Here is a 20895-nt window from a genome sequence, read left to right on the forward strand (position 1 = left end):
ATTGAACCTTCTAAAACATTCCACAGTAAAACGAACGGACAGGCCAGTGGGGTTATAGAAGGTATGTAGAGCGAGAGGTGAAATGAACAAGATATAAATGGGGTTAGAAACATAAGAAACAGCATTGGTCTGATTACCAGATTGGACTAATTAGGAACAACACAAGAAACAGATGAGAACTCGCAAGACCGCAATGCCAAAAACCAGAGGGGGGGGGGGGGGAATACCAAGTGAATATTCAAAGCAACATACAAAGCAAAATAACATAACGAGAGAGAGAAGGGGGAGGGGGGGGAGAAGACTAGGGAGAGAGAAGAAAGAAAAACGCCTAGACCAGACTACCTTCCCATACATAACATCCATCCTATCAGAACGGAAAAAGATAAAGAAAGAAATATCTTGTACAAATTTTTTTATAGTCCCCATGCGCTACAGAAGAAATTGAAAATATAAAACCCCAGGTTTCGAAAAGGAAAGTAAAGAAGAAAAAAAAGAAAAACAGTGAGTCATATTGGTACAACTATTACGGGCGGGTATTATTTCCCTTTGATACTCGCTCGACAAGTCTACGGCTATGGTAAGCAAGCATCCTTTTAGGAATGTCTTATGCGGGCTTCAAACCTGAACACACTAACTGTGAACGTAGAGACCCATGCACATAGGGCAAGAAAAATGAATGCCGCAAGAGCTCGTTGCCGATCACATATCGGAGAGACAGTTCGGAGTTCCTTTGATCGCATTAATACCCAAAGGTCACAGCTAGTTTCGAGGGAAACTTACATTGTCATTACCACCGAAATCAGCGCCCGTTGTCGCGCTTCTACAACTCCATCGCACATCAAAGAGAGTGTCGAAAGCAAGGGAGAGGTTTGCGGAATCAAAAATGATAAATAGAAGATCGAGCATGACTACACATACACAAGCAGGTTAGAATACCTGGTAATGATCAATCGACATAAAAATATTAGCGTACTCAGTCTCATTTTTGCTTTAGGCGACCGTAGGCCCAAAGGCTTTCCTGAATATTCATCGTATGTAATGTAAATTAGGTATATTAAAGCAATGACGTCAACTACAATTGCCATAACTGTAGAGGGCTTTTGGTCGAATCCATATTGGTTGCTAAGCTGGAAAACACTAGAGGCGAGAGCAAGTGCTAGCAATGATAATACCCAGATAAGTGCCCGGAAAGTTAAAGGTACTGCCGGGTTGTTTAATAACATAGTCTTGGCGCCCATTAGTACCAATTTCTAACAAAAATAACATTACATGTATGGCGGGACATACATAGATTCGTTTGTACCAAATCCTTCTTCTCTTTGCACTAATCAATAAGCCATCATCAGTGTCATCTGCGGAACCGTCGCCTTGATTTTCGGTATCGGCTTTATGATTCCATGGTTTATCAAAATCGCCCTGTTTGGCTAACCACTGTTCCGGTTCATCCTTTTCCGAATGTGATGTTGCCGGCGGGTGGCCTGTACTAGCTTCGACAAAATTCCTCCATCGGCTTGCGTGCTCGGGCAGCCGGCCCATAGTTATGGGTGTCGTTTCCCGAACGGCATCGTATTGCGAGCGCTCCGGCGGCCGTCGGTGAGCCAAGGGAGGAGCTTCTATTAAATCGTGTTCATCTTCCTCTCGGCTCTGTACCCATGCTACACAGCCCCCGTTAGCATCAGGATGTCCGTCCTATAAACGCATTAAAAAACAATCTTACAACGAGAGGGGAGCCAACTTGGTAGCGTCCGGACGTTTTTCCATTGCTGAGAGTCACCCATGCCCCTGTCTGGTATGGTGTTTACAGGAGAGCTGATAGATCGCGAAGATATTGAATTTACGGACGAGGTAGGCCGGGCTGTAGATGTTCCTCCGCCTATTCCGATAGTAAGAGGAGGAGGAGCTGACGGACCATCCTGACGTTGGGACGAAGAAGGACGATGTTGTAGGTGCAGGTTATTGTTCAGCGAAGACGAGGCCACTACATCTTGGGTGTGTAGCTGCTCATTACTGGCAGATGACTGGATGCCAGCCATGTGCGCAAGGTGCGTGGGATGTATGTAATGGGGTGGTGGAAGGAGTGGATTGGACAACGACCGACCGATACTAGCAATAAGGCGAAGCAACTGTCTGCTAATGGGGGATGAGACGCCGGGAAGGCTTCTTTCTTTTTCTTGTGGCGAGAGAAGGAAGGGAAGAGTCTGCGGATTGTGTGCTGTAATTTGTATGATACGTTATGTATGTACTCCGCTTCTGTTTTTTCTTGTGCCTACTCTATGTACATACACTACCTAGATATTTTTTTGTTGTGGGAGCACTGAGTGAACTGGGGTTGAGTGGAGGGGGCAATTACGTGTGCCGGAGCAATGATTCACAACTTTCATTCGAAAGTCGGAAGAAACGAAGGTTGCTAGAAGGTAGTAAGCCTCCGGTTTGCATACGGGTAGAAGGTAGTCGATTGGATGCTGGTGAGCATTGCCGAGTGATTCCGACAGTCAGCAAAGCGAGCAACTTGCAAGCTGCACAGGCAACTTGCAAGCAAGTACCCTAGGGGTAGGTGTAGAGTTGGCGCACAAGAAGAACGATCGGCGGCTAGAGAAATTCTGAACACAATGAATCCTGACAATCTTTTCTCCTCCTGCTGATTTTCTCTGGTTTTCCAAGGAACAGAATAGAAGGGATGGGTCCCAAGTTGAAACAGGATTGAAGGAACGCGTTCCGAGTTCAAATCAGTGTGGCTCGAGCCGTGCTAGGAGCCTTGGAAGCGACATAGGAAAATACTACATGCAGTTGGTACGTAACTACATAAGCTACATGTAGTTAAGAAATGAACGTGGCTTAGACGGCATGGCACCTTAGCTGGGCCATCATGTACTCGTTTACCACGAAAAGAACTAGAAAATGCAAGTGACGGAAACAGGGATAGTTTGTATGAGAGATCACCGCCACTCTATACAAATAATCCTTGCCCTGAGCAACTGCATTTTCTGGTTCTTTTCGTGGTAAACAAGTAGGTATGGGTACACATCATCTATCCCTGATAAGTGACGCCCTTACGGGCCTTGCCAGTTGCCACACCTCTGGTTCAGCTGCGTTACACACCCACAGCCTTGAACTGATCTGTTCTGGGTCTGGTGGCCAGTCAAAACATTTTTCCCACGCCGCACAGCCACAGCCACACACAAACCAGGTACACATGTACTTGGATGACGTTACTCTTTCTTTTGCCCGCTCAACTTTATTCGTACCTCACCTCCGCTGTATTTCCAAGAGCCAGAAAGCGATAAGGTTAGTAATTGGCAAGGGGCAGGAAAAAAGGAAAGGGACGGTATCAAATACCGCGAGTCACTGTAGGTATATTTGCCCCTCTATTCTCGGCCTGTATAAGAAGCAGCCATGTACTGGTGGTGATATTCGGTTCAAATTAAATATAGCTAGAGGTTTGTGTCTGTCGCGGCCAGCTTCGTCTTCTCCCTCAACTGCTTTTTTTTTTTTTTTTTTTTTTTTTTAGAAGCATCTCCTGGTTCTCTCTTGACTTGCATATTCGCCAAGATGCGACTCTATCTCATCCCGATCTCTACACGGCGTACGCTCATCTACGGCCAGAGGTTGAATAAAATCACACACCCCCATCCATCACTTGCGGATAAGGCGTCGGCGTAGGTTTATGCGAGCAGCCTTTCTTGGGGTGTTGTGTACTTGCTAATAATGATACAGACGAGCTGCCAAAGTATGGTTGTCATGGGTATGCGATGTTCTCTCTACTCCGCAGTCCCTTTGAGGATTCAATCGCTGATACATTCTGCAAAATTAGGAAAACGGAAAGGCTAGCTGGCAGCGCTCACTCACTGATGCGGGGAATAAGCTTTTCAACAGGATACCCTATGAAGAATGGTTTGTCAACCGTACCATCAAAATTCTTATCATCTGAAGGTTCTGACTGCATTCATTTTAGGGGTCTCAAATCAATTCCCCCATTATCAGCGCGTCGAAAACAGGATGAAATAGACCTCCAAAGAGTAGAAGTCATATACCCACCATCCGTCATCAAAGAAAAAAGAATTCCGGAAATAATAAAAACGCTTGCAACGGAGCGTAATGATATCCACCGTAGTCGGTTGATTTGGTCAATAGTTGGGATGCCTATAGTAGCGCCATTTGCTTTGGTTCCCATTATTCCCAACGTATATATCTCTGGAATCTGTTGGTTCTGTTATGGGGCGCTGATTTGGATACTGCTCTAGATCCCGTTTTTCTATCTTCTGTACCGAGGTAAACTCCCGGGTGCCCTAAAATAAACTTACAAGTAGGATCCCCTCATATATTGACGCCCCGTCTAGCATTCTCCCACTGGAAAGCCCTCGCCGGCGCAAAACACCTTGAATTCCTCGTCAATCACCAGCTCCTCCAGCCTACTCCAATAACAGAGCTCGACTCACTTTACCGCAACAAGCTCGAGACCGAGGCAGAATTCAAAGAGAAGATATTACACAACGACTCCGAAGAAGTCATGCTCATCAACTCGAGGAACGCTAAGGAGGTACCATTAATACCCCTCAGTCCTTATTTTGACTTATCTGACAACCGCCATAGATCGCAGCGTCGATTGAAGTTCCAGCACTAGCCGTCGAATGTGAACGTGCATGTGCACAGGTTAGAGAGTCACTGAAAACTATATCAGACGAGAAATTTCAGTCCGAGGAGGAAAGGAGGTCAGAGAAGGAAAAGAACCGGTAGCCATTAAGAACAGGTGAAAGCACCGACACAATTAGCAAGCAACTCCAAATCATTGTAAGATAACTGTATAAAAAGAACGACGAATGGACGAGTGGATAGATGAAATCATGTAATGATAGCTCATACCTACTCTAATCAGTTGTAATATCAAGAAGCGTACTTGCAACTAACGAATTAAACAAAGCAGAGAGAAGCGTACTTAGCTAAGTACCTATCTATGTGTCTACAGAAGTTTGGTGCTGCTTAGTTTTTTATCCAATAATAAAAGATGAAACTGCACGCATGACAAATCTAGATGAAAAATATTTATATGTACAGCTTACGTGCCGAATTAAAGAACCACTGCTGCCGCTGGTGTTTTTTTTTTTTTTTTTTTTTTGACAATCCCCAGGAAATATATATACCAGGAGCGATTACGGGGGGGGGGGGGTATAGCAAATACCGGTAAAAATTCACCTAACTCTTCATCTGTTAAATTATAAACCTACTAAGCTCTCGCGGCTGTCTGATAATTCATGAGTGATTAATCCATGTTTCCTTTAATTTTGGCAGTATCGGCTGTTCTATATATAACGATAATCTCAATAGTGCTATGTATATACACTGCTAACGGCATCGGTTTCTAGTCTTTGTTTTTCTTCGCACGTACTCAGGCTGGTTTCCTCCATGGCCAGGTTATCGCGTTAACCACATGACTTGTACTATATATAAAGGTACATGTATATAAAGGTACATATATATAGGATCCCGTCCGATGGCTCATTCTCCAGAGTGCTACCGCTGTACATGGTTTTAGACTAACTGCCGATCAAAAAAAAAAGGGAGAAAAAAGAGAGAAAAAAAGAGAAAGAAAAAGGATTCTTGCAATTGTTAAATTATGAAAAGTAAGGCAACAAACGCAGCTGATCAAGCCTAAAATTACTAGATACTTATTAGTTAGACCATAGATGGACGGATATATGTTTTTTTTCCCTTGTTGGCTTCTACTACTACAGCGAAAGCTTGCTATAACGGTACGCTCGGGACCGGAATTTGGTACCGTTATAGAGAGATTGCCCTTATATAGGAGGTGCCGGTGCTGAAAGCCAGGCAAAAAGGACCGAGAAGTGCTACCGTTATAGAGAGATTACCCTTATAGAAAGTACCGTTATAGCAAGCTTTCGCTGTAGTATGTACATGTAGTATACGTCGATCATATGCTATCACTCTTGATCACAGGCCCCTAGCCAACCCTTACTTATGTGCATATAGTTACGTACCCCATTGATTGAATTGACTACAGTAATTAATTAATTGATTATATACATGTATATATACAGTACCAGCAAAGGGGATGTAATATAATAGGTACGTACCAATACGGGATTGTGCAAAACCTCCGAATTAAATCGGAATCCTAACTACCTTACCGTCGAAACGCATACAATTTTGAGCCTTATTCAGTCGGCTTATCCAGAACGTAGGCTCACAATAGCTTTATCAGTACAAAAATCCTTTTTTAAGCCTTATTTCATCCTTAAAACATGCTTAAATAATACTTATTTGAACCTTATTGGATTCATAAGGCTATTATGAGCCTACGATCTGGATAAGCCGACTGAATAAGGCTCAAAATTGTATGCGTTTCGACGGTAAGGTACATGTACTATACTGTAGCAATACCGTAGCCTTGCAGTATTCTACTAGGTGTAGTACTAGATCCACCCGCTTTTCTGGTACTGTACATGTATGTATAGGTCATCTATTTACCCGGTCATCATCCCGGCTAACTAAAATACCGGAAATCAAAGCGGTACAAATTTTACTAGATGAAAAATAGTGTAGCGATACCACACTAATAAAGCGACCGACTTTGCAAAAAATATCTTTTAATAGAAGCGCCGTTTTGAGTATATAGTATAGGGCCGGTGTTCTTCAAAAAGGGTCATTTTAGTCACAAGCTACCGCTATTTCTTAGAAAAAAGCGTACTAGTACGCGTACGCCTTTAAAATACCATTCAAATACAAAAATATTCCAAATCATAGTAGGAGTCTAGAAACTAGCAGGTCTCCGATATACAATTAAAAACTAATACATGTAGTACTCTAGAGGACAAAGTACTGGATAACTCATCCCCGGAGGCAGGATCATACTGTTTTCATCTCCGAAGTGGGATATGATATCCTCCTATAGAGAGATGCCCAATCCTCTCAGGTAGGATGTGATATCTTAACTATTGGGTGCTACCCATCGATTTGCTAGATAGGTTATCCTTTTTTACCGGGATATGATAAGATATCCCCAGTTAAGGAGAGATATTTCATGGGCCCGGGGGTGGGGATGTTCTGACTGGTAGGGGATACCTTACCCTTCGTAGGGGATATCATCAAGAACCTAGATTTAAAAAAAATACAGGGGAATCGAACTTAGGCATTGGCGATTGGATCTAGCAGATGTTACCAACTATGCTAGTGGTTTAGATACGAAACTAGTACAAATTGCCAATATCAACCTTAGTTTTAAAATTTGACAGCCAAAAAAAGAAAACCGAATTTGTCTAAGTCTAAAATTGCTAGGGATGCGAAATACTACAAGCAGGAGAACACTTTATTCTATGTGAAAATCCGTATCCTTATCAGAGGATATTAGATTATATCCATATGAAAGGATATATATACACGGGAAAAGATAAGCTATCCCCGAATACAGTACCCTATGGTAAAGATACTATATTCCTTTGTGGGGATAGTGTATCCAAATAAGAGCGAAAGCTCCTATTTTAGCTACTTGATGCTTGGGGATCCCAAAACGCCCAAATGACCGTGACTCAAACTTATCCTCCCACAGGATAACCTATCCCGACCCCCGGGATGTGCTATCCCGATTCCTAACAAAGTTGGTACCCTAGGGAGTAGGTGTTCTGAAGATTTCTCTTGTACATGTGCATGTTGGGATGGATTTCGAGATAGAATTATTCCATCAATGGCATTGATTCCATGATCTAGTGCTACCCGCTGGAGGGATGGAATCAAAGGGGTAGAGGGACGAGCCTTGTTAATTGGTACGAGTGCATCTCGTATGTAGGTCTAGCCTAGTCCCGTACCTACATGTATCTCCTACATGAACCTTATACTAGCGCGGTCACAGGAACTCAATTATGTGACTAGTTGGCTAGTAGTATTGGTGTGGTATGACTATGGCTTTTTGGGGCATACAGTTCTTTTGGGATAGCGTATTTGCATGAAATAACCTTTGTTTGCAATTATATTAATATTCATATGAATATCGAATTAAACCGAGACGAATGAGTAAGCTTAGTGCTCATAAAAGCCGCATCACCACAAGACTACTACTACTCTCATCACACCCTATTTCCGGCATTGTACTAAAAACTGACCTCGTTCTCTTTATCAATATATCGATCCTATCTTCTCCCTTGATCCCTCTTGGACCATACTGCATGCCAGCGTATGTACTATATACTAACAAATCTCTAAAATACTCGTATTTAATTCTATATCCCCTGTCTTTGGTTTTGGTTTTCCTTACTCGTTCTATTTTCGGCGGTCATTACTATTTACCGAGTGATATCTTATGATTCAATCTATCCAGCGAACAAAAATCGAAGCTTTCTTTGCGCAACAAAAGTTCACAATGAACACAATTAAATTTTAGTTACTTTATAGATAATCTTCGAGATATTAAGTAAGAGCCTAGCTAGATGCTCAAGAAATCATACTCAAATGCCCAAAGGGCCTTTTATTGCTACGTGAATATATGTACATCTACTCAAGCTTGAAAAGTACAACATTTTGGGAACATATTCTTTTATAGTATAGTAGATAGATATCAAGGACTAACTTAAGTGAACAATATGAATCGCATGACCAAGTTAGGTGAGTGAATGTTTCGAGAACATGAAGAAAAATTAATTTCTACTGTTAAGGAATTAGATACATACAAGTATATCTGGTATGCTAGACTAGGATAATATACGCTCTAAAAAACTAACAGCTTAAGGTGAGAGCTCTTTATATTCACATCACCTGGGGCTCTCTCGCGATCCACATGAGTTATAATGAGAACGAGAATAAAAATACGCATATAGGGGGTATACTATATATGATTAACGGTTCAAGAAACTTTGTTTATTTGAGTATTTCGACTTTTGAACACAGTACTTTGTATGATTGTGTTAGCTTTCATTATTCAGGTATACTACAGTACGAAAAAATGGGGTGAAATTAGTACTATATGAATACGGGATTCAGTGAAGAGTACGGAGTTAAACTGGCATTACAAAAATAATACCGTAGTAATGCCGCGCTGTATTACTGCATTACTAGCACATTAACGGAAATAACGCAGCGAGTCCATACCCTTTTTGGGTATTGTAGTACTGTACGTGTACATGGAGATTGTCACAAGAATTAGATTACCAAATTAGAGGCGTCGGCTTCAAACTCTTACTCTCATTGTAGAGAATAAAACTTTGGTAACGACATCTACTACCTTACAATTAAGCCAAGTTTTCCCAGATTGCTGCCCGTATTTGAAATGCTAACCGGCGAGTGATATTTCATGAGTCGACCCCTTAAACAATGTATATATATCTGGCCTATAAAGTACGCCTCGAGCTCTGTAAATTGATAATATAGTATGTACATGTATATAACAAGGCTCTAGTTAAGGACAAAATAAGCGTTATGTATAAGGGTACATGTAGGTACTTAATATGTATGTATTGTCGGGTATCAAAAATAACCGATCACTCACGACAACGTCGAAATCACTTCAGGTCAGAATAACTCAACAACCAGGGGAGCAATTGAGTAATTTTAAGTCTCTTAAACGGAGTTAGATGCTTGGAGGGAATGGAATTACCCTTCTGACCTCGAAAGTCTCGATGTGAGGTTTCTTCGCAGGTCGGTTTTGGTTGCTATGAGTCTCACGAGGGTGCCAGTGATCGGTTATTTTTGATACCCGATAATACCTAGGGTGTGGGAAAATGTACCCAGGGTGTCGGAAAATGATGCACATTTTGTGATATCTGAACCGTGAGAGAATCGATCTTCATACAAGTCTACCTTGAGGTCGGTATAAGTGTTTAGATTCCTTTCATAATGAAAATAAAAATAGAAAAGGGTGTTGCATTGTGCCAAAATATAGGTATTTGGGTTGTCAAGCCAATCACTTTCCGGCACCCTGGGTACTGATATCCTAACCAAGAGAATAAATATTTAAGTGCGGGTATACAAAGGTTAATTTGAGTTTGTAGATTCTTTTGGTGATAAAAAATGAAGAAAAATTTCTGTCATAAGTGCTTTTTAGTTCTTTACTATATATATATATTTTCGCTACCTCAGTACAGCGACTTTCTGTCTTGAAAGTGGATACTTAATTTTTCAAATACTGTCTAATGTATTCTTAGATATAGTAGAGACGTTTAGTACCCAAATTCTGAATTTAGGGGTGTGTTGTGTTGTGCCAAAATGTAGATATTTGAGGGTATTTGGGCATTGTCAGGCCAAAATGTACATCTAGTGTGGTTCATGAGCCGATCCGGCTCGAACTTTCGGCTCGAACTTTCGGCTCGAGCTCAGGCTCGAGCTTGATCTCAAGCTCAGTTTACTCGCTCTGAACTAGGCTCTAGAAGCCATCAAGGAAGCCAGTAGGAGATTTATGCCCACTAGAATGCTGAGTTAAATAATAAATCCTTTCTCACGGTATTACTCCATGAAATGAAACTTATATCTGCCATTTTAGTACACTTAGTGTAAGAATAACCTGTTTTTTTCATCATTGACCACCGGCTCGAGCCAATTTATGAACCTGTCACCAAAGCTCGAGCCTTGCGAGCCTCTGCCTCTCACGAGCCGAGCCAGCTCGAGCTTATATGCCGGCTCGAGCCGGCTCATGGACCACACTATGTACATCACTTTCCAGCGCCCTGAGTACATGTATTCATATCGATCATACATGTATTTATCCCCTTGCAATTGATGTTTATGATATATATTACGTTAAAATGAGCTGCCATATATCATAGTATTAATTAATGTACGTAAAAAATGCATATGATCTGTATGCTCTCTAGATTGGGCGAACACGTAGATAATCGAGGTTAACTCTACAGCTAGTCTTAATAGTCGTAACTTATTGCCATGATCAACCGATCAATCAAGTCTTAGTCGTAGGCCCAGTCGGCTGAACAAGGGACTAAAGTACATGTAGCTTGTGTTTCCTGCACGATGAATGCTTGTACTCAAGTAACATTAATAATGTGGGGGTATTTGCTTATTTTACCTGATATCATAGCTATTCGGATCAAGGGCGCATCACGATCAATCAACCAAGCAAGCTTGTATTACCATTGCCGACATGTCTTTCGTATAAGTACGTCCAAGTGCAATTAACTCCACCGACCAAAGAATAACCCGGCGTCGCAAACTCTCTAATGGCCAATTGTATTCTCTAGCGGCGTATGCACATGTAACCAATTTAAACCTGGACCCCGAGTTTATGAGCTGGCGCGTCTTGGCTTTGGTGCTAGATAGCTATGAAAGTAATAACATACCCAGTACTAGTAGTAATTGGCTCTCTTAAGATCAAGTGAATACTTATAGCTTGGACACCCCCCTATTCCAAGGGAATGAGCATCAAGCATTCTATAGATCTAAGGATGGCTCCGACAGGCCAATTCGCACGCAAGAAGGCATTGTACATATTGGGGACTGTGGCGATCTCGGATCGAATGCAGCTCAATCGTTATCAGTTCGATTACACCACGGTTTTTTGGTCGTACCAAATTTTCTTTGTTTTGCCATGCATGCAGGAATAAGCCATAGAGTCAACCCAAAGTTTCATTTCACATATTTAGAACCTAAGGGCGGCTACCAATATTGAGATCGAGTACCGTCTTGATTGGTTTTAAGCTAAACTGGGCAAACCGTATGGTTTCTTACCAGTGACACGACTGAGTCCATGCACCTAGCTCGATTAGAATACGCCTGTTGACTGAGTCTTAATCAATACTATTTGTTCATGATACCCGCCGCTTGATAGAATCTTAAAAGTAATACTAGCTCAAAGATAACTCATACTCGAATATGTACGTAGGGGCTCGATGCGTACTATTCGCAAAGCAGATTGAGAAGACATTGTCTCATTTTAAAATCTATGACATCATGATCCTTGGTCGGTTTTAAATTTAGAGAATCAGCATACTGTACTACGACCAACAAAACCGGGATACCATTTCGAGGTGCAATCTCTATCCTAGTCGGAATGAGAAGAATCAAGAGTAGTCTTACTTAGCCATCTCAGTCTATCTCCTATTCCCATAGAAGATCCTGGTCACGTGGACCCGTGCTGGCGAGTGATCGCCCATGATTGAATGCTCATTTGCATGACGTACGGCCTACATCATATAGAGTTCCATAGGACACCAGGCTCGTAATGGACATCACTCTCGGTGATGATGGATGTTAAGTAAAGAGGCTCAATGTGTATGTGGTTTATAGTTTTGATAATTTTCCTTCCTTAGTTTAACGCATTCATACGTTATCGCCTGGGTTTACTCCTACTTCTGCTCGAACTCTCCGATATTAAATTCACGCCAGGTATCTGCCCAATTCTGACTTCCCCACTGTAAACCTCTCGAGTTCACATTTTCAGAACTATACTCATTCCAAGATGTTACCTGGCCTAACTCTATCAGATGTCTCATAGTCGGACGCCCATGCGGGCAATTCCAAGGTTTATCCAATTCACCCTAGGTAAAAATACGCGATCAGCCTCAACCCTCCAGACCACCCGGAAGAAAGTTATATACCATATGCCGGACAATTTTCTGCATCCCCTTTATTGTGAGCGCTCGGCCTACTTTGGTGCTCTTCTTGCAAGCTCGCATTGCAAACATACTCCGAACCTTGGAACATCGAACTGAAGAATTACCTTGGTCTTCATGAACTAGGTGTATAAGCTCCTCCAGGTCTTTTATACCGAACACAGTCTCTTTGCTTAAGGGTAAGCTAATTATTCTGCACCTTGCTCCCGTAGGTGCTTCTGGATCCACTTCGATAATAAAGCCATTCTTTTTGAAAACGTCCAGATGTTCTGTCACAATAACTTCGTCCATCGCCATTAATTCTAGTGTTTTTGGAACAACAAGCCGTTGGTTTTGAACCACAGTATCTTGTTGCAATGTTTCGAAATTGTATTTTTCGTCAGACGCATGCTGGTCAATGATGAAAAGATCGTCTCTTCTGGTTGTCAAAATAAATCCTTTGTTGAACTGCCCTTTTATTTGCATTTCGAAGAAGTCCTTCTTAGAAATCGTCAAATTTAAACGTTCCTCGGCAGAAAAATCGTCCTCCGTTAAAGTAGAATTAGATGAAGAGGTGTTGTTAGCAGTAGTTCTTGTGGAGAGTTTTCCAGGTGATCCCAACTGTTTTTTCAATTGGGCCACTGAAGTGGAACATCTTCCAAGGACCCTCCTTGTAGTATACGCTGGCGAGCCTTCTAGGATCTCGAATGCTCTCTCTAGGTTTTTCGAAGTAGGTTTACCCACTGAATCCTCTGCTTGCTCAAAAAGCTTCTGCGCACGTATTGATGATTGTTTGAGGAATTCATATTGATCCATAAAATCGTCGTCCTCGGGATCCTCGGCGGGTTCCATCTCTTCATCATTTTCTACGCTCGAGTCCCGCTCGCCGTCCATGATTTCATCGCCACCAATTGCGCTGAATTCTACGTTAGGGATAAATGGTTGGTTTGAACCAACCTGGTCTGGAACAACTATGGTTTCCCCTAGCTCGCTATCGTCTATAGATAGCTCATCTGGATCCTTATCAATGTACTGATTCCCATCTAAAACCATCTCGTCCGGCCCTTGAATCTCCATTTCCCCGTCAATACCCTCGTGACCCTTAAGTAATCCTGGTTCAAAATCATCGGCTTCCTCCTCCGGCTCCCCCTGCCGCTCCTCTCTGGATTGCGTCTGAGCCTTTGGCGCTGCAAATCGACTCAAAACGCCCGAAGAGAATTTTGGCTGTCCTAACCTTCCTAACTTTACAACCTTTGACCTTCCGGTTTCAGGTGCAATGATTTTTCTTCGTTTACTCGGTGAGCTCGGTGGACTGTTTCCGGTTGTGATAGAATCTCGGTCGCCAATTGTGATAGTAGTTTTGTTTGCCCGCGATCCTCTGGCGTAACATGATAGTTTTGAGAGGGGACTTGTCATTGTAGTAGGTATATAAGAATGCGAACGAATATTTGGGACAGTTATTAAGCTAGGGAGTTGTGCCTCATACTCTTCGGCTTCTTCAATGAGGACTTCATCTGAGATTTCATCTGCCGTTGTCGTGAAACTAAACGAGTTTGATCCTTCTGGAATTTCCTCGCGCTCTTGAACCATTAGTGGCGTGGAGTTAGATTCTCGAGGCTTTTGGGGCAGATCCATGGCATATTTCAGTGGTTGGCATTTTTTGTGGGAGGTAGGGGCTTCGTTAATTTGAGAATGAGGAATCATCTGCTCATTTAGGGGTTCCGTGGCTTTAAGACCGGTGATATTGGCATGGTTTTCCGGCGTCATGGACGGGTCATCAGCCTTTGAACCCTCTGATGACGGTGAATCCGTTGAACCGGGGGGCGGGTCAGGTAGGTTGAGGGTATTCTGTTTGTAATTTGGTAATTTTGCTTTGATTCCAGTTTGAGTATGGGGTACGGTTTGTTCATGATTCGTGAACATTTCCATAAGTGAGGCCTAATCAAGAAAATATTTGCTTTAGTACCATCTGATAGATTCTTAACAGCTGTAGTACCTTTAATGATTCCAATAGTTTTGCTTGATCATGGAGCAAGATGGACCGCTTATCAGGGGAAATATTCACATCATATGCATCTATTTCACATGAGAATCTGTATTTGCCCAAGATGAAACGGCCAGAGGGTATATACTTGTATCCATATGTATATCAGCAAATATAAATGGGGATTGCGTAACATTGAAGTTCTTGTAAACTTCGTTAAAGGCCTTTGATATCTTTAAAAGTCAGCATTTCATTATCAATAACTTGTGACTCTATGACTTACTTGAGGAAGAACACAGGGTCTACCATTGACGAAGAACATCTGTCGGTCAGGAGCTTGGCGGCCTTCTCCAACGGTAGGACGCGAGATATGGCCAACTATCTTAACCCCTTTACTTCTGAAAATTCCAAGAATATGTGAGAAACCATAATTCGAGTGAAACAACCTATGGTGGTATGACTTACTCTGATCCGCCGCCTATTCGAGTCATGCCGATACCTTTGCGGGTACATGTCATCTCAAATTGTAGATCTAACGCCACCAATGCAGTGAGAGTTTTTGCGCCAAATACATTCGCAATATTCTCTCGAGTTGTTGGATTGCCTTTTGTAGCAAATACTGGAGTTTTTCTACCCTTTGGTGGTTGATTAAAAACCGAAAATTTCACCCCTACATAAATACCCGCATATGCTTGTAGTATACCTAGTACTTTGGTATATTCTCTCTTGATATTCCTTTCTAGCTCACTTCTCCTTACGGGTAAAGTTTTGAATATATTTTCTACCAGTACCGTGGTACCGCGCTGCGCAGCTGCAACTGAACGGGACTTCAGTTTTCCAGAAGTCTCGAATTCAAGACGGGTGCCTTTTGGGGCTTCTTCGGAAGTTGCTGTGGTAATCTGAAGATCCGCAAGAGCACAGAGCGAGGAAAGAGCTTCACCACGGAATCCAAAAGTTTTTACGCTATCGAGGTCATCGTACGACGTAAGCTTAGATGTCCAGTGTTTTAGAGCTATAGACTCATAGTTGTCAGAGGTGATGCCAACACCATTATCGACAACTTCGACGGAATCGAGACCATAATTCTTGAATCGTATCTCTAATAACTTGTCAGATATATTGATTGTTGTAATTGAGTTACACGAGTTTTATAATCTACCGATAGAGGTTGCGCTAGCATCAAAGCTGTTCTCTACCAATTCCTTAACCACAGAAGTCAATCCGTCACCAATGACCTGGCCAGACTGTATATGATGAACCTGAGAGGTTTAAACATGGTTAGTAGATGCATTTTTACCCACTAATATTTGGATATGTGGCCACATACAGACTTCTGCTCAATAGGCTTTATTGTAGCCATCACGCGTTTAAAGTAGTACGCGTACGTTGTCTAAGTATGACAGGGCCTAGCTAAGTGACTCTATCTCTCTTTCGTTACCCGGCCATACATACCCAGCTTATCAGTAACTACCTGCGATCAGCCTAACGTGATAGTATGACTAATCTGTTTCCATTGTATTAAATACAGTTAGACACTTTCTATATTCAGATGAAATATCAAATAATTCCCTTATCGATAATTTAGGTTCCTTTGACAAGAAGACCTGAGCATAATTCTTTGCACGTGATCTACCGTCCTTTTTGATTATTCTTGTAGTACATGTAAATACCTACATGTAGATACACACATATGTCATAGTACATGTACCAGTAACGTATATACGTATTGTGTCAGACCAAAAACTTTGGGTCGAAAAGGCTCGGCAATAATCACTATGTTCTGCTAATGTCCCGTTTCCCAGTCTGACACAATCCCTTAGGCTCCGTTCGGTTGACGTTGAATTGGTTGCAATCCATGGATTGAATAAAAAAAAACACCTCCGGAGGTGATTATTTTATCGAGCCCAATCCATAGATTGCAACCAATCTATGGATTTTTGTGTCAACCGAACAGACCCTTAAACTGTCGGAATTTTCACTGCTTTTTAGCGCTGACGATCGCCCCAAGCAGGAAACTAGGACTCCCGGAAGAGGTTGATACAGGCCACAACGCTTCACGGCTAGATCTAGAGAGGTGCTGGTGATACCCAGAGCGGCATTAGCAGCAAATGAAATCTTGATGTAGTAATACTACTGCCCACTATGGTTAACCATTCGTACCTTGAACACAGAGGAGGGGGTATCATACCATATCACAACTGCCCCACGTTAACTGACAAGGCTGTCCCTACTCCCTAGGATCCATACATGCTCACATGTAGCAAGAGTCACCGAACGAGGACACATTTCAGCATTCTCAGCATACCTTAACCGCACGCTACTAAAAAACTATTAAAGATAGATCGAGAGGCGCGACAGGTATGCCCTTAGGTGTTTGATTTGGTAGCTCTCTAAATTCTTGTTTCTAATGGACTGGTTCAGATTCAAACAAAAAATAGACGGATATCTCAACGAGGTTCCGGAGTTTACAAAGATGCCGCCTGTGTTAAACCAAGTCGACATACCCACTCTTCCTCTCCTATACCGCATCAAACGTATCTCGGTCAATGAGAAAGCCCTAGCGGCCCCTTCTGCAACCCTCAATGCTAAAATTGGCTTGATTCGAACTGATATCACCAAGCTCCACCTCCCAAATGGTGCAATTGTCAACGCTGCCAATGAAAATCTTACTCCCGGAGGGGGCGTTTGCGGAGCAATCCATTCTGCAGCTGGCCCAGAGCTCGCAGAGGAATGCCGCCGTCTTAATGGCTGCAAGACCGGTTATGCAAAGGCAACTAGAGCTTATAGGTTACCTTGCAAGAAAATCATTCATGCTGTCGGGCCTATATACTGGCTAGCAAAAGAAATGAATGAGCATGAAACAAAGCTGTCTAGTTGCTATACAGAGACCCTGAAATTGGCTGTTGGCAATGGCTTAACTGCTGTCGCTTTCTGCGCTTTATCAACAGGAATCTATGGCTATCCTTCATACGAGGCTGCGGGCACGGCTATTTCGGCTGTAAGGAGCTTTCTTGAATCTGAGGATGGTCAAAAGCTAGAGCTCGTCATCTTTTGTAATTTTGAGAAAAAAGATGAAGATGCTTACTCGGAGCTTATCTCGTAAGTAATATAATTTTGAAGGAGTCTCCAGTCTAGTATCATTCTAACGTACCTGAAGAATCTACTTCCCACCTGCGGGACCAGAAAAGAAAGGTGAGGTTGAGAAGACAGGAACCGTTGGTGTCACCAAAGATTCCGAGGCAAAGCTTATCGAGTCGATTGGCAATACTCTTCCTGGACCCATGGAAACCAGACCCACCGAGGCCCCTTGTTCGAAGGGAGATCCCAAGGAAGCGGTACCCCCTTCTACGGTGAAAAATAATCTGAAGCAATCCACCTCTGTGCCAGTAAACTTTACGGAGAGTGATGGGCCAGGTGACTTTATTCTGATCGATAAGGACGAATATAAAACTGAGGATAAAATCTAACCGGTAAGCATGGTTGCAGCCCCTACATAAAGCACGCCTGTTGACCTTAACTAGCGAATGAAGTTCAACCATCGGTAGTTCTATAGTAGAAGTATGGTTGGAGGGAATCCTCATAACTCCCATGTCATTCATCATTCATAGGAAATCGTTACGATATGGTTTGTGTAAAGGAAAACGCAGGGGTTCTGCTTGATTAGTTAATTAATCCTATTTGTGAGCTTGTTTTCCTCATTGACCAGAAAGAACCTTTCTGAATCTGTCTCCCGCAGTTTTGTGGCAAAATACAATGAGGTTAAAGTTTGTAGCCATACTGCTACCCATACTGAAATCTGCATATATATCTCAAAGGTTCCTTACAAATTCACAGTGTGTAGCTTCCATTCCGAATCCCCACTATAAGTTGAGCATATCCTTTTATTCATAAAATTATCCTCTATCGCCCCTTATCCTATTCAAACATGTCAATCCTTCCGGAAACCAGTCAAACACGAACCCAATCAGCTGAATCAAACTACAAGATATTGTGTCCAACCCTTTGGCTAGAAGCAGAACTGCGCAGAAACTGTGAAAGAAGCGGAGTAGGAGGACCAAACTCACGCTTCACAAAATCCCGTGAGGATATCTTTTGGGAAGAATTCGAAAGACGTCTTGCAGGAGCCAATCACACTGGCCGGGATTTTGTCGACTTTAAGAACCTCACGGCCGATGAGTTGAGGCCTCTAATATCAGAATGTTTTCGCAGAAGCTCCTCGGACTTTACAAAGAGGTTCGACGACCCACGATGGAGCCTTGGGAAAAGCAGAAGTGAGATTATAGAGGAAATTCTGGAGCAATTGCTTGCTTTGCGCGAACAGGAAGTGGCAGCGGAGTCCCAGTCCCAGTCCCAGTTGCAGCTGCAGTTCCAAAATTGGATGGATCAAGGTGAGGCGGCACAGGAAATAGAGATCGAGGAAGACCATATGCCTTATCTCGATCAGGGGAACACTCAGGCGACACTTTTATCTGATGCTCGTTATCGTAGAGACTAACGAGGAACAAAGTACGGCATAAGCCACGAGACAAAAGGCATTTGTGCGTAAGTCTTGCTCCTATCCTGACTAAATTGGGTGCTAGTAAGATGCTGATCATGGAGTCAATGATGTCTGTTAGTGATATAGGGTTATGCATGGGCTGTAGTGGAAGATCGTCCGGGAATTGAACCAGTGGGGGATGACGGTATGCGGTATTGAGGGTGCTTGGAAACATTGGGCTTAAGGGTTTCGGGGAATTTTGAACAGATGCGGAAAACAACAAATAGCCAACCAACGGGGCTGAGAATTAGAACGAACCTTTGAGTCAATGGGATGGTGCAATTGAATGAATGAGTTGTCATATTGTTGCTACGTCGTTGCGTACGAGAAATCATAATGTGGCATGCTTTAATCTCGAGCTCACAAAGCGTTCTTTCAAAATCCACTTTGGTTGCGACTTGATACTTGCAACTGCCACCGGGTCCCTGTCTATACTTTATACTCATTATTGCTGCAAGAGAAACATCTGCCATACATATTCATGAGAGAACCTGGTCCACATTATATCTATTCCGTCATATGCGCTGATATGACTGACTCTAACTAAACGGCCGACATTCTGGGGCTGTATTCCTTAAGCTGCGATCCTTGTGGGAACGCGAAACTGGTGAGATGTAACAGCGGGTGGGATCCGGGAACAATCGACCGAGCCTCCTTCATGGCGCTACAATGTATTGTAGTATTCCCCCACACAAAAGAAAAAGAAACAAAAAAAAGGAGCCCAAAGAGGAGAATCGAACATTGCGCGACCGTACTCGGGGCAGATAATAGCATCGAACAAGGCAGGCTTCTTGCCACCAATGGATACGCGTACTAGGAGTTAACGTCTGCTAAAAAAATTCCAGAGACAGGACGTGCATTGCCGGTACTTTTTTTGCCTGCCTGGACACACATGTATATCTACCCGCTGGTAAACTCCCTACATACCTACCTCCTGCCACTTCCCCAGAAAAAGGGGGGAGTGTCACAGTTTGCACCGCATGGATATAATATCTGTGTACGGCATCGCTCACGGTCAGTAGACGGAGATATATGATTTTCTTGTCGATTGACTGTAACTACTAATTTGGAGGAGGACCAAAAGGAATCAACCTGTCCCTTGGCGCGGTAAGAGAGCGCGCCCCCCCCCCCAAAAAAAAAAAAAAAACTAGACGTAGCCAGTAGATGTAAAGCTCCACTTGATCTCAAGGTTTCGCTGGGACCCAATAATTTCACGGTGGACAATGACAAGTATCAAGACCGGCCACTCGACCGAGACACAGAACTCGAGACAATGATTGAGATTCGCGTTGCCAACCTCGATTTTTCCTCATTATCGGAGATCGGCTCAGTATATAGCTCTATTGTATACGGTACTATCTACGTTGCTTGTCTCTACTCTAGATCTCTGTACGTACATGTGTTCGATTCTAGATCGTGCAGTAGAGACGCCTGTTGGCATCGTGACATACAGTTAGGAATATATGTTTATTTGGGAATATTACTACATGCAGTGACTATATGCTGTGATTAATTGCCGTGATATATGCCGCTTTTAAGATGTGCTCATAGCTATATAGACGACATCATCGTGCAGACTTGGGCCGGCCAGCCCAGTAGCACAGATACATGTAGCTGAACAAATCTACAAATGAAACCTGCACTACCAGTGAGCTGTTACCTTCTACTCCCTCATGGAATCGAAGCCCTTTAACAAATCCGTAATGATTCAGGGAGCCGCCGAGTACATATGTATCAGGCATAAGGCCGCAAACGATAGACAATGTTGAAAGATTGTGTGTTATCAAAGTGAAATGTAAAAGTTCAATATAGTTCCACGATCTCTAGCTTCC

At 42.8% G+C, this 20895-nt stretch overlaps 6 protein-coding genes across 6 annotated transcripts; 3 read left to right on the forward strand and 3 right to left on the reverse strand.

Annotated features, from left to right (window-relative positions):
- Nucleotides 1–523: 523 nt before the first annotated feature.
- LAJ45_00340 (uncharacterized protein) lies at nucleotides 524–2033 on the reverse strand (the record flags this gene model as incomplete). Its single annotated transcript, XM_046109941.1, has 6 exons — nucleotides 524–566; nucleotides 622–728; nucleotides 781–908; nucleotides 974–1226; nucleotides 1288–1655; nucleotides 1736–2033. 6 exons carry the CDS (start codon nucleotides 2031–2033, stop codon nucleotides 524–526), a joined length of 1197 nt encoding a protein of 398 aa, XP_045976634.1.
- A 1516-nt stretch (nucleotides 2034–3549) lies between these two features.
- On the forward strand, nucleotides 3550–4734 carry LAJ45_00341 (uncharacterized protein; the record flags this gene model as incomplete). Its single annotated transcript, XM_046109942.1, has 7 exons — nucleotides 3550–3656; nucleotides 3715–3742; nucleotides 3812–3891; nucleotides 3953–4181; nucleotides 4242–4269; nucleotides 4338–4537; nucleotides 4591–4734. 7 exons carry the CDS (start codon nucleotides 3550–3552, stop codon nucleotides 4732–4734), a joined length of 816 nt encoding a protein of 271 aa, XP_045976635.1.
- A 7562-nt stretch (nucleotides 4735–12296) lies between these two features.
- LAJ45_00342 (uncharacterized protein) lies at nucleotides 12297–15017 on the reverse strand (the record flags this gene model as incomplete). The annotated part of the gene is made up of 7 exons (XM_046109943.1): nucleotides 12297–12350; nucleotides 12417–12488; nucleotides 12549–14480; nucleotides 14539–14618; nucleotides 14675–14759; nucleotides 14810–14924; nucleotides 14992–15017. 7 exons carry the CDS (start codon nucleotides 15015–15017, stop codon nucleotides 12297–12299), a joined length of 2364 nt encoding a protein of 787 aa, XP_045976636.1.
- Nucleotides 15018–15156: 139 nt separating this feature from the next.
- Nucleotides 15157–15886, reverse strand: LAJ45_00343 (uncharacterized protein; the record flags this gene model as incomplete). Its single annotated transcript, XM_046109944.1, has 5 exons — nucleotides 15157–15161; nucleotides 15230–15538; nucleotides 15605–15625; nucleotides 15686–15785; nucleotides 15854–15886. The coding sequence occupies 5 exons, from the start codon at nucleotides 15884–15886 to the stop codon at nucleotides 15157–15159; spliced, it is 468 nt and encodes a 155-aa protein (XP_045976637.1).
- Nucleotides 15887–16668: 782 nt separating this feature from the next.
- On the forward strand, nucleotides 16669–18054 carry LAJ45_00344 (uncharacterized protein; the record flags this gene model as incomplete). The annotated part of the gene is made up of 6 exons (XM_046109945.1): nucleotides 16669–16671; nucleotides 16868–16884; nucleotides 16948–17625; nucleotides 17684–17779; nucleotides 17964–17996; nucleotides 18048–18054. The coding sequence occupies 6 exons, from the start codon at nucleotides 16669–16671 to the stop codon at nucleotides 18052–18054; spliced, it is 834 nt and encodes a 277-aa protein (XP_045976638.1).
- Nucleotides 18055–18451: 397 nt separating this feature from the next.
- Nucleotides 18452–19145, forward strand: LAJ45_00345 (uncharacterized protein; the record flags this gene model as incomplete). Its single annotated transcript, XM_046109946.1, has 3 exons — nucleotides 18452–18914; nucleotides 19034–19068; nucleotides 19143–19145. 3 exons carry the CDS (start codon nucleotides 18452–18454, stop codon nucleotides 19143–19145), a joined length of 501 nt encoding a protein of 166 aa, XP_045976639.1.
- Between the last annotated feature and the right edge of the window lie 1750 nt (nucleotides 19146–20895).

The sequence above is a fragment of the Morchella importuna genome (assembly GCF_003444635.1).
Source record: "Morchella importuna strain M04M26 chromosome Unknown Morimp01GS001, whole genome shotgun sequence".
In the NCBI taxonomy this organism is placed as follows: Eukaryota; Fungi; Ascomycota; class Pezizomycetes; order Pezizales; family Morchellaceae; genus Morchella; species Morchella importuna.